Here is a 13,778-nt window from a genome sequence, read left to right as displayed (position 1 = left end):
GTGAAATAATTTGCGTTTTGGGATATTTTCTATTCATTTAAATAATGTTATATTAATAAATTATGTATTTCATACTACTGAATATGATATTTAATATGTATTTCGCATTTTTATTTCAAAATGTATGATTTTGAGTAATGTGTCACTTATTATAAAAATACATGGAATGAAATACTGCATACTGTAAATACAAATGTTGTTATTTTGTGGGAAAGCATATGTGGGAGATATATATTAGATGTAGTTGTGTACGACTGATATCTGTTCGATGCGAAATATGTGATGTGATGTAATGTCAAATGTGATGTAAAATAAATACTGCCTGGTCATTCGGGCAATATCACGATTTGTTGTTTGCTCTCGGGTTGTTAGTCATGACCACAATACAACATTAACAAGTTACCTCATCCGATAATACCATAACCCAGAAACTGTATATGTTTATTGTATAGGCGCAGTTGATATAGCTGTTGTATCTACGGGCTTCCTCCCACATATGTAAAGCATGTGTCTACGCATCGGTAATTTATGTAAAATATGTATTGATGACATTTAACTGTATTACATCCAGCGCACTGTTGGATGTACCGGTATCGCTCGCGTCATTCACTGCTCTCTTCGCAGTATACCGGAACGGAAATCCACCCGATCAGCTTCTTTTTATTGTAGATGAAACTGGCACTGCAAACACGACGTAGTTGTTTTGAAGTCGTTGAAGCAAACAGGTTTCATCAATTTTGTTTAGTTCTATGGTAAGCAGACACCACACTGCCAGTACATCCCATATGAACATGGATCAACCAGATATCGTCATGGATGAAAGCGATTATTTTGACTGCATGTGCTTTCAAAAGAATTGTCCAGATATTGTATGGAATTTTACATACATGTATCTATACGAATATTCCACCAACTCATCCTACTATGAAGATAATTTCTACGAGTTATTCTGCCTGAATACTGATCTGAGTAAAACTGGCAAAGCTTTCATAATAATTGTCTACGTACTTACAATTGTACTAACTCTGATCGGCAATATCATTGTTATATGCGTGCTGACACTCGGTAATAGGGTTAAATCGGAGCTAAATAAGTTTCTTATTAATTTGGCTATTGCGGATATTTCAATGGCGTTATTTTGTATGCCCTTTACGTTCGTATCTGCTATCTTGCACGAGTGGGTGTTTGGCGATTTTATGTGTCCAGTCGTATTCTTCATTCAACAGGTAAGCTATACAATAGATTCATTTCCCTATGATAAGCACACGTGGAAGACGAGTATTGACACGTGCTACTAGTTTTGTGAGAATGACGTCCTTTCGGATGAGGACGATAAACCATTTCGATCCAAAGTACTATACGTTTACAGTATTTAAGTAACATCATCGCATATAAGTGTCATGAATTTGTTTTCGCGTATCTGTTGACCGACTTAATTAGTTGATTATTAGCTGAATTGCTGTGTTATGTCTGTCATCGTTTAGGCCTATTTGAAGTTTTGGACGGAACTTGGCTCAGTGATTTGGAACTAATTACCAGATAACCGTCGCGATTCTGACAGTTTATATTCATAGTTATTAATGTAGTGAACGATTAATCAAAAGATATGACGTATTCAGTACTTAGTGTGATTGGCTTTATGATTGAAGGTTACGCCCTAGAGTCTTTTACTGCTTTGTAATTGGTTAAAGTTGTGAAAATGAATAAAGAGAGTTTTGAGTTGGTCTTGGGGAGCACAGCACGATAGACGCAGTAGAGAGTCGTGGTCCAGTCCTGGAGAGCCTTGGGGCGAGTATTGACGCAGCCTAAGAGAGTCTTGGAGATTTTTCCCCAGGGCGCCGTGTCTTATAGAGTGCTCCAAAAGATCGACTAAGACGAGAGCTGAAACGTATTTCGTTGTGTGTGCCTTATTTGACTGTAAAGTTGAAGTGACTTTCCCGATCCCGTACCTCAAGGGGACGAGATAGAGAGACGAGACGAGTTTCCCCCCTGACACGTGTGGAGAACCCAAAGAAAGAAAATTTCCCCCTGATATAAGTATAACGGAATCCCGCGATACGATTGGCATATTAACCTACCGGGGTATTGTAAGCCATTCACATAGAAGGTATGACAACAGTAAAACGATCAAAATATTATTTGATACATTAACAATTGGCCTGTTTTGTTAAGTTGTATCTTGATGATCACCACACGAGGTCTCGATGTAACGTTTAGGAAGTGAGTTATCTTCTAATACGAAAATGGTAATATCAAATGCTAGCGGACAGTTTCAGGAATTAATTGTTTTTTCCCATTTCTATGATGTGCAAATTACAAAGGAGAAGTTGTATCAGTTAATGAACAAATATCAACCTGCTAATTTGGGGTCCGCATTAGGTCGGTCGCATACTCGCCTACCGGTCACGGGTCAGTGGAAGCAATCACTACGTTGCCGGCGATCGCTTGTTTGGCAGCTTAAAGTGTTTCAGTATTAATAATCGGACCTTCTCGTATGCAATCAACCCCAATCGACTTTGAAGTGAAATTCACACGACGAAGTATAGGAAAACAAGAGTTTTCCAAATCTTATTAACGAGACGCTTCCTGTAAAAGTACAAGCTAGAATAGTCATAAAATAAACCGCGGATCTCCAGTTCGTGACCGTGTGATATCCGTTTGTATTTGTTTCATAGATTTTTACCGCCATAAATAAATTTTAATTGTAAAGGTTGCGAGTGCGTCAAAAAATACAGTACTGATTTGCATATTGACCGTTACAAATTATAGCCACCGCTAAACAATTCTGCTGATTGCTGAGATCAATATATTTGCAATCGTGAATTGTGTTGGAAACACATTAGAAGAATTATTTTACTAAGATTCGGCAATTGGTGCATCGGCGAAATTAATCCCGTGCTGCTAAGTTGAGGTTTAAATAATTTAAATCGGCGAAGTCTGTACTACAAACTTTAACACCAAAATACTGTTGGCGAATGTCTGACATTACTGGTATATAGTAGAAACTTTTTTTTTACTACACCACATTCCTAGTACTTATTCCCAAAATAATCTCACAAAATTATCAAATATTTTTGTAATTTCAATTGCGGGCATCGACCAATCAGATCATCAACTAACTGTACATCGTCTTTAGGATATTGAGAATGTCTAAAGAGTTGAATCACATGGAACAGACTTAATGTTACATAATTAAACGTTCGATGGCGTTATTTTTAAAATTACATACAAATCGGCTATTAACAGGGATGCGAACAATGCATTTGCTTTTTGCTATAGGCTTTTAAACTGGGTAGTGTTAACATCTGCTGATATACCGAAAACAAATTTACTTTATCTGGTTGAAGGTTGTCGACATTATAAATACCTACTATAAATTAGTTCTCAAATGTCAGTATTGGAATGTATTGTTCAAAAGGCTAGTGAAAATATATTTTGTTGCATTTGTGAAACAATTAATCGGTTAAAAATGTTAGTTTCAAGTTTAAGACCAATCAGTTTTCCTGTGTATAAATACGTAATTTAAAGTTATGGCAAAATACCGGAATTTATGACATATATTCTCGTATTTTGTTAATATTGAGACTAATATACATTTTTTTAACGAAAAGGGCAAAACAATTCAACCAAGCTATTGTTTTTCGAGTTTGGCACTATGCGCTGTTATTGACAAATTCTGAATTTTGCATAATCGACTTCCTTACGTGCGCTCACTCGACTGAAGCAAGTTTGAAACTAATATACATTTTTTTTAACGAAAAGAGCGAAAAAGTTCAACTGAAGCAAGTTCTGAGCGTTCGTTTCTAACTCGATGTCTTGACTTGATCGGACCTCGAAAAGGGCCGTGACTGCTCTCTCTGTTTTAATAAAGCCTTATTTTATTTTGAATCAGGTTCTGATCATGGTTATATACTATGCTTTATTTGTGTGCAGAATTATAGTCATTATATTCTGCACGTTGTCAGTGATGTCAGAGATTGGCATGGCACATGTCCAACCAGTTTATTTGAGACACTGTCACGTGGTATAACGTTGAGCACGCCTACGCATAGTTATTGGCTGCAGATATTTGATACCTGAATGAAACAGGTACGTGCATCTAAAAACGTTGTTCATACGATGTCGTGTTCTTCGATACAGTTTAAGTACAACATCTCACGTGAGTTTAAATACTGCTGACACTCTAAGCAACAATCAATTGATTAGATTGTTGCTTTCCGCCAAACCTGAATACATGGCTTCTCATATTAATATAATATTTCATCTAAATACATGACTTTCTAATGAAAATATCATTTATTTCCGCTCAGTCGTAATACTGTAATCTCGTTGAAAATAATTAGTCGGACAGCTTTATCGTTCAATAAAATGTGTCAGCTAGGATTAGCAAAACAATTTATCTAAAAACTCTGTTCGACTTCAAATATTCTATAAGACAAGAACACACAAAAATGACACCCAGACATCAATATCATATTCCTTGCTTGATTTCTTACACAAGATGATACAACACACTAAATGCTTCATAGATAGGTGATCATGCGTTAGTAATCATTACATTGCATATAATCTATCTGGTGTCACCTAACCATCAATAATATATATTCCTTGTCATTTATATTTTAACGCAAATTAACCAAAATTAAAGGGCGGTGGTCGAATTTTATAAAAGTAAACAATGTATTTTACATGTGTTACATGTGCGACGTTCGCCGCCCTTTAATTTCCCAGTGGGATAATATATTTATTAAGTGAAATAAATTACCACGCTATTTTCCCCAGGGGTACTGTACGTTCAATGAACCCCATCGTATCGTACTAGATAACAGATCGACAGATCGTATTATTTTGTTTTCACGGATGCGATGACGAGAATAGGAGTAAGTATTATGTCAGTAATACTATTTTTTTTAAATAACGCACAGTCATGCTCTTCCTCGGAAATAATACACTAATCGCATCTTATAGCATGACATACCAATCATCTATAAATTTAGACATAATATAGGGCAAAATAATCAAACAAAACTCATCGCTCATCAGCAAAGCACACCTTCGACCCCGCAGTGTGCATATACTTCAACGAATTCACGCTCTAGCATGTTTGCTCTTTTGTTGCATTACAAGTGCACTTCTCGATACAGTTCAAAATTGCCACATTCGGCATAACTAGGCATACACTTCACCCGTCACAATATGTGAATTATAAATTATAAGAAATTAATGAATATGTTCTGATTTTAAATTAGATGTAATTCATGTTTGAGTTACTTATTAGAGCATGTGGTATTCGATGTTGGAAATCATCTCCGCCTATTAATCATTCATATTTTATCAATAGTTTGAGAAATAGTACTTTTGCTTTTAGATGATATCTGTTTTGCTTTTCCGAGTTAACGACAAGGTTAAACGTGATAAAAAATGATCTTTGATTTTTGCAATCTGTTAAAGTAATTATGCATGCTACAATAACATTATATATGTAACAAAGTTGACTTTTTATAGCTGGTTGGGGACCCCCAAAATCGGTATTTCCGTAGCGAATATACTCGTTGAAGAGCACGCTGACTGTTGTACAATCGCCGAAAAACATGTGAATTTATATATACGTAATTTTGAAAGTCCATGTTATAAAAATAGATACATGTCCGGGAATTTCCTCCTTGCGACTACATATGGCAGTTGAGATTTGTATTCTGTTTCACTGACTGTTTAGAATATAATGTGATCAATACTGTGATGGCGTGAAATATTTCTCACCGATTTATGACGTACAGAAAATGTTCATGTGTAATTGTTCCTGCCTTTTTCAAACTTGCTCCGTCACATTTTGTATTTTCATAACCATGGCTATATTCCAAAAACGCATAATAATCTCCCCCTCAACATTGGGTCTGATAAAAAGTACAATCCTTCGTATACTTCCGCTGACAATCGTGGGAATGTGCAATTGATGGAAAATGAATAATGTGTAGTCCGACAATGATCCATCTAAAACTTCTCTGAGCTACTAATTTTTAATGTTGATACATGGCGGGAAATCTTATAACATCGTATAACATCACCAAAGAAATTATCATGTAGCCCTATTCCTTAGTTTGTTGTTTGTTTGTTGTTAGAGTTTCCACCACAATTTACAATAGTATTTTAGCACCATTACTTATCTGTATTTACAAGAGCAGCATTATTTTTGAATCACAATAGCCTTACATTTGCGCATGCCCAGTGCGCTCTATGACGGAACATGGACCATAATGGCCTATACCATTCGCCAGTTTCATTGAAGAAATATAGGAGAAATGCCTCGTTGGTCAGTGTTTTCGTAAATCGAACATCCCTGCTTTTTTATAGTAATAAACAATTAATGGCTGGATTTACTGACAGCTGCTACCACCAGCAATATATCTGTGATTGAGCCATCTGCTTCACTGTCAGTAAGCAAACTCAAATGTTACATGACAATCAGTCAATTTATTGTAAAAAAGCATAAACCAATAAATCATAAGTGTTATAACACACATGTACATGATCAATCAGTATTAAAATATATATAATGGCATGTGAGATTCAAGTCTAAAAATGTCTAAAATAGGTTATTTATTATTGAAAAAAATAAATTATCATGATGCATGCAACTCCAAACCAATCAGGCACATATAGATATTTCAAAACATCTGTAGACTATGTTGCAGTAAAATCAAATGATAGTTACTTGATACATCTGAAGAACAAAGATTAACTGCAGCTGTTGTATTGTTTTGTAGAATTCAAAGCTGTTTGTATCTGTCAGTGTCATTAAATCACCCAAGGTCATGTATAATAGTACTTCGTAACTGCACTTGCTGAATTATTCTGTAACTGTTCACTGGGCTTCTTATAATAAACTATCCCCACATTCCAGCTCAGGCAGGTCTGCTATACAAATTTTTGTTTGAAATGAAATGACACATGAAACTATAGGCAGACATTTTGGCTTTGAACAACATGTTGTTGTATGTACGCGCCCTCTAGTGGCTATCATTTCAATGTGGCTATGAAAATATAGGTCCGGCATGCAACATATTTTACTGGCAACAAAACTTCCTCAAATACAGTCAAATTTATAAATATGTGAATAAATTAAAAATCATCCTTTCATATAAAAGTGAAGACAACATATGTGACGTATAATGTCAATAAATAACAATATTATTGTTGCATTTACTGAGTTTTTCTCATTTAATACTTAGGTGTCAGCGAGTGTGAGCATATTCACACTAACAGCCATTGGAGCTGATCGATATATTGCTGTGATGAGACCGCTTCGTCTACGTGTTTCGAAATCCCGTACCAGGGTAGTTCTTGTGATGATATGGGCAATATCTGTGTCCCTCGCTATGGTTGAATTGGTTACTGTTCGAACACAAGCTCGTAACAACGGGACACTGATTCTATGTGACGAGTGGTGGGAACATTCACGAGACTCCATCATATATGAAATATTTGTATTTACAGTGGCATATGTCATTCCGTCGGGTATATTGTGGTACAGTTACCAACGTGTTGCGTACACACTGTGGCAAAGAAGTCTGCCTGGTAATCCACAGCAAGCACGTGACTTGGTGCACTTGAGAAAGAAGATAAGGGTGAATATATTTTACATATGTATATTTCAATTTGCATATGGTGATCAAGCTGCCTCTTCTACCAATACACGGGTCCGACTGAATAATAGTATTTCGGAGATACTTAATGAGTTACCCTATAGTAAATAGTCACTTTTATTTGTCCCAGTGTAGAGTCACAACTTTCACACAAGTGTATACTACCATGGTGTATGCAAGACTAATTTACATACATGTTGACATATGAAAACAGTTTACGCTTCTGGGAACGTTTGTTGTCATCATTGTATCTATGGTTTCGCATCTACAGAACATGACATGTTTAATAATTAAAGACAAAAGTTAAATGTCGACCACTACATACTGCGTAAAAATCACCCAGTGGGGGAGATGAGGATGGGGATTGTGGTGAGTGAACGTTGAGAGAACTTGAACTGATGGAGCTATCAAATGTGAATTTGGATCTTTACCGGCTATCAGAAACTACCATAAATGTTTCTGCCTGATTCACTACAAATGTTTGCAATGTTCAAGAACAACATTATAAAATCACCACCATTATAATGATTTTATAATGTTTTATATATGTTTATATGTTTTTTATTTATATAATTTATATTTTATGGAACATTTTCGCTAGGTACTTTCGTGATGTATCTGATAAATATATATATATATTCGCATTTATTGTGTTTCAGGTCATACGAATGTTAATCATTGTAGTGCTAGCATTTGGTTTTTGCTGGTTGCCGATTAATATTTTCAATATTATAACCGCAATAAAGCGAGAGTTATTGAAGTCACCATATTATCGTAGAAATGTACTGAGAGTGTTCTTCTGTGTCCATTGGTTTGCTATGGCTAACAGCTTTCTCAACCCTATAATATACACGTGCTTACATGAAGGGTTTCGGGTAAGTATTTAGGGGTAAATTCTTGTCATATATATATATCTGCTGGTTTATTAATCTATATTTCAAACACTACGATAAATCTTTTCGTTTTCAACATTATGAGATTCTTTCGTTTTGAGGTATAAAAACGAATGCGACTGGTTTTGGCAAAAAACAATTCAAAAACAATTATTCATAATGGAATGTATTTCTAATTATCGATTACACAAGAATATTACAGAACAAATATAATTCTTCTGTTTATTTCTTCTCACCCTAATTTCACAACAAATTTCACAACAAATAGACTGTTGTAGCGTTCGCATGTAATCACACTATAATTAGCATATATAATCACACTATAATTCAGCAGAACTACAGTACAATATATAACATGTTTAATATAGTTACCGAATTAAACCTGTAATTTGAATTACCTTATTTGAAGTATATGAAAATAGTTTGTGTATATGTGTGGTCTAATACGCATGGTATATATTATACATACTTCACTCAATGTCCTTGTTCAAAGTTACATTTCGAAGTTGTAATATAATTCCAATGATATTTTATTTCTAGCCTATGACGTCTAGATGACTAAAATCACGTTGCAAGATCCAAATTGATAGATATATGTGTATTAGATATATGTGTATTAAGTCTGATTCCCACCTATATGGATGTCCGTTCACAGTATTTATATCATGCTTTCTATGATATATCAACTAATCTCTTGGGGGAAACGGAATTGTCATTTAAATGTTCATGCAAAACGTGTCAATATACTATTATAACTGATTGCTCATACTGACCACGAATACTCGACTTTAGTAAGAGATTCGATATGCGTATGCCCATCTAATCACTTCAAGTTTGCGTTCCTTTCACGCTATTTGAAGCCATCTTGTGGAAAAGATGGTTACTATATTTATATTTGTTGAGCTATGTAGAAACTATAGTCTAAATTGATTGCTGTGTATTCCGGCCATTCGATCAAACCTTGATAAGGTTATGTAATATTAGATATTTGAAATTATTATATAATGTTTTCAATCTAATTAGTATCAATAATGTCATGCCAACGTCAATGTGTGCTAAATATTAAAGTAACTGGAAACAGGTAGTGAACATGTTATAAGTGTAGGTGCACATGCACTAATTTTAAAATCTGCGAAAGGACGAACTATATTTTTTTATATATTTGTTAGTCTTGATTTCGTATAAATTTCAAATAGTATTTGTCACAGTTACCTTTTAACCTTACTACTGTTATTTCAATAGAAAAATAACCCATGTCAGTGGTTATACCAATATAATCCAACAACTTACCCATGCCTTTATCTGAATACAGTATATTTACCACACAATGAACTGTGCTGATTTTATTTGTTCGTACTGGTGTTGATCGATTATTGACAATATTTGTTTTCACACCCTCATCGCCTCTCGTTTTTTTATTTTTTATATTTCTTTTCTGCAGAATGATTTCAATCAACTGTGTCTAACATGTAGAACTATGGGTAACTCACTCCGCAATTTCCGAAGTTCAACTTACAGAAACTCATTTCGGGCAAGACGTACATCTGGCTCGTCGTTGGCACGCACGACAATTTCTTCTGTCAGAATTCAAACGTCTCGTCAACTGCAGTTGCAGTCAGTCTCCAAGAGGTCTCAGTCTCCCGATGAATTGTAAATTGTCACACATTGGAATACACTGCCAATAGTTTGACAGATTTCCAATAAATGTCAATTTCAAATATATATGTTCACTGAAACCGTACAATGATAGTCGTTTAGTTCCTACACGTGTCATTCGCACATTATATCTCGTTTAGTAGTGTGTAGTAGTAAGTTATCTACTACCCCACGCCAATCCAGAATTGCTAAATTTACCACACATTGTACTTAATGTAAATATCAAATAATTGGATGTTTAATTACAGTGGCTGGAATAAAGAATTGTAATTTCTTAGAAATGTTCATTCTAAGAAAATGATTACTCAGCATTTAAAGGAAAGTTTTCAATTAACTATCTGGATCAGAGAAACCATGTCACAACCAAGAACTTGAGTTATTCATTTTTACGAATTCTTCAGTTTTATATAACTTCTTTCAGTCTGCACATTGTATAAGGTATATAAAGATAAGTTTAAATGTGTTTGACACTGTTTATGAACACAAACATCAAGGTAAGGACTCTCTGTTGAATGAAGTAAGGCGGAAGATGCTCTACAGTATCTTTTCTCGTCCAACTGGACTAATTCACGCCACATATAGGGCAACAACTGCAGATTTCGAGGCGACACAGTGAAACTATTGCCAGTAGCAACCATATAAATTAGCAATTTGTTTTCAAATTCGAGCGATGACTCGAATTCGCTGGTGAATGTGATGAAAATAACAACTCGGAGAAGCACCAACAAATAATAAACATAATCGTTTATAAAATTAACATGTAAGTAGACGTTTTCTTGATCAAATTGAAATACAAACTTGTGTTACACACAGTTGGGCTAAAGTCTCACAATGTCTTTCGTATTTACGATGTTTTGTTTACTAATTTAGTAACATTGTATTTACATTAATTAGCCTTTAATTAGTCAAAATTCAAAAGTGTTATTTATTTAAATAATTGAACTATTTTTAATGTTAAATTAATTATACTTAATTAATTAATTATACTTGCTAATGTATTGTTCATCACTATATACTTTGAATCATTCATTCATTCACATTTATTTTATTAACAGAATTTGCTACCATTATTCACCAATGTATTGTATATATGTGTGTTTTTTAATGATCGACGAGCAATCACGTAATGTTCAAATTAATTAAAAAAGCGAGTGTATATATTCTTTTACTTGATTACTTCTATTTTACTTACTTATTGTATTAAGCGTTATGTAAGTGCCTGAGCCATCTGAAGTGCCAATTACTTATTAGCTGTATCCGTGTGTGTATGCTAAAATTTGAAAGCATGTGTGTATACTATTTTACTATGAAAATATATGTGCCCATGTTATTTTATTAGAACTCCGCGCAAATTAATTACTTTAATATCATTCTTTTTACTGATTGTGTATTATAATATTTCACGAAAGTCACAACAAGACTATGACGACACAACTAACACGAATATTATTTTTCTAGCGTCGCAAGTTTCTTTTGTTTACAGTAGTGTATTAGTTTATCATTGTAATGTGTGTTTTGTTTGTGTACATTAAATAATTCAAATATTTGTACAATGATTGGCCATTAGTCTTTTGGACATTGCAGAGTTTTTCTTTCACCAGAATATTTTTTTGTTACATGTCTTGCTTGCTAAAAGAATTGCATGAAACAGTATCACAACTATTACAATAGTTAGAAGTTGCTTTTTATTTTTTGAACAACTAGTTATTATTTTCTGATCTTTACATATTAACATTGTTTTGAAATATACCTTTCCGATATTCTTCATCATTTGCAAGATATAATATTCATGTGATTGTTAATTTCACCCCAATCGCTGTCAAATACCATTCCCTATTTGTCAATTGTCACCTGAATAAAATAATCCCATCATTGGAACAACCCTGGAAGATCTAGCAGGTGCAACGTGTTTATTAAACATCCGAATGTCAAAACTATATTTCAATATTTGCACCTCAGTCCTGACAAGTCTCGTTTTAAGTTGCAGCCCCACCGAGCAAACCTAGGTCATCAATAAAAGCTGTTCGATATTCCATCTGCTTCATAGTCTTTATTCTCTAAGCAAACATTCAGCAAGCTCTCTCAATTGAATACATGTTTATAGTATGTATGTCATAAATGCCACACAATAAATTAATTAGGCTTCGCGTTAATCTTTCATATTGCTACTAACAACCTCGCATAGCGCAACTAGACGGAATATTATACAAACATAGCCCAAACTTGAAAGTGAAATAAAAAATAAATTAAAAAAATCATAAAAAACCTGATATAATGTTACCACAACAGATTTATATCTATTCCCAGATGTTATATATGATTTAATATTCATTGGACCCAATGTCAAGGCTTTGAAGGGATGACCATCAGGATACAGTGTGTGATGATATTGCTACAAGTGATGCAGCACAATTTTTTTTATTTATATACGACGTGTTTATGAACAGTCCTTCAAATAATTGATAGTCATGTTACTATTTAGCCCAGTGTTATGTAGGGTTTCTGATTCCTCGAATTAAACGTGCATTTAATAAGTTTTGTGATCACCATCATGATTTGATGACTTCCTATGGGATTTCTGTCTGTAACAGGATTGCAGATTTGTTTGTTGATTGATGTGTGTGGTCGTGTTTGTCCTTGTTACTCGGTGCGGTTGTTTGTCCAGTAAACTTGATTTGACCTTTTTCCGTGACATGACTTTGGAACATCACGGTGGATGTGGCATGCCAGCAACAGATGCTTATCATCCACGTGCACCTGGTCTGACTCCCTTGTGGGGGTTTATGAGGTTCCGCTTCCATCGATTTTGTCAGTATATTTTTTCTAGACTGCTGATATTTGGAGAATGGGGCTTATTGGAATAACTACTATAATTATTGTAGATTGGACACTCCTGTATCAAATGTAAGTGCAAATATAGTCGATTTAGAATATGAGAATACAAAAGATGAAAATCTTACCTGGGATTTATCGACCTGTATAGTTCAACGCAATGCAACTTTGAATAAATATATTTACTGACAGTTGTTTGTATAATTTACATGGCCCGTCATACAAAACATCCAGGAAACACAACTGACATACACATAGCTAGATTTGTGGAAAGTGGTTGTATTTTAAATTGAACAAGTCGATTAAATAAACATTTTATTTCTGCAGCAGGCACTATTTATTTATATTCTAACAATGATTTCGCCACTCCAGATTTACCTCAGGGCCCTGTTCCCAAAATGTCAACTTTATTAAAATATCGATAAAACCCGATGGGGTTTTCAAATGAATTACTTGAAATTACACATCATTATGATTTGCAATGACTTTCGACTCCACATATGCTACGTATTTGCATCAGTTCGATATACGGCATAGGCAAATTGCTATATAACGACTACAATCTAACGTATGACCTTGTTATTCAAAAAGTGCAGTAGTAGAGAAGTGAAGATTAACCTGATTACCAAGTAAGCCGATGGCATTTGCAAACAATACATATCCTGACAAGCAGAATGATCTCATTTGTCATCATGATTTCCAAGAAGCCATTTATTTATATGTCTTCACTTTCACATAACAATGAAATAAATTA

At 34.3% G+C, this 13,778-nt stretch overlaps 1 protein-coding gene across 1 annotated transcript; it reads left to right on the top strand.

The window, feature by feature from the left end:
- The first annotated feature begins 791 nt into the window (after positions 1-791).
- On the top strand, positions 792-10,190 carry LOC146730622 (prolactin-releasing peptide receptor-like). The gene is made up of 4 exons (XM_085493739.1): positions 792-1,226; positions 7,230-7,625; positions 8,303-8,518; positions 9,978-10,190. The coding sequence occupies exons 1-4, from the start codon at positions 792-794 to the stop codon at positions 10,188-10,190; spliced, it is 1,260 nt and encodes a 419-aa protein (XP_085349865.1).
- The last annotated feature ends 3,588 nt before the right edge of the window (positions 10,191-13,778 follow it).

Source organism: Saccoglossus kowalevskii, chromosome 19 (genome assembly GCF_978046115.1).
Source record: "Saccoglossus kowalevskii chromosome 19, keSacKowa6.1, whole genome shotgun sequence".
NCBI lineage: Eukaryota > Metazoa > Hemichordata > Enteropneusta > Harrimaniidae > Saccoglossus > Saccoglossus kowalevskii.
The sequence above is the reverse complement of the archived record's forward strand: the minus strand, read 5'-3'. Positions and strand labels throughout refer to the sequence as shown.

Excerpts from the sequence above, each read along its gene's own strand:
- LOC146730622 (XM_085493739.1), top strand. The coding sequence starts at position 792 with ATGGATCAACCAGATATCGTCATGGATGAAAGCGATTATTTTGACTGC. Across the intron at positions 1,227-7,229 it reads TCGTATTCTTCATTCAACAG|GTGTCAGCGAGTGTGAGCAT; the intron begins GTAAGCTATACA and ends TTTAATACTTAG. Across the intron at positions 8,519-9,977 it reads GCTTACATGAAGGGTTTCGG|AATGATTTCAATCAACTGTG; the intron begins GTAAGTATTTAG and ends TCTTTTCTGCAG.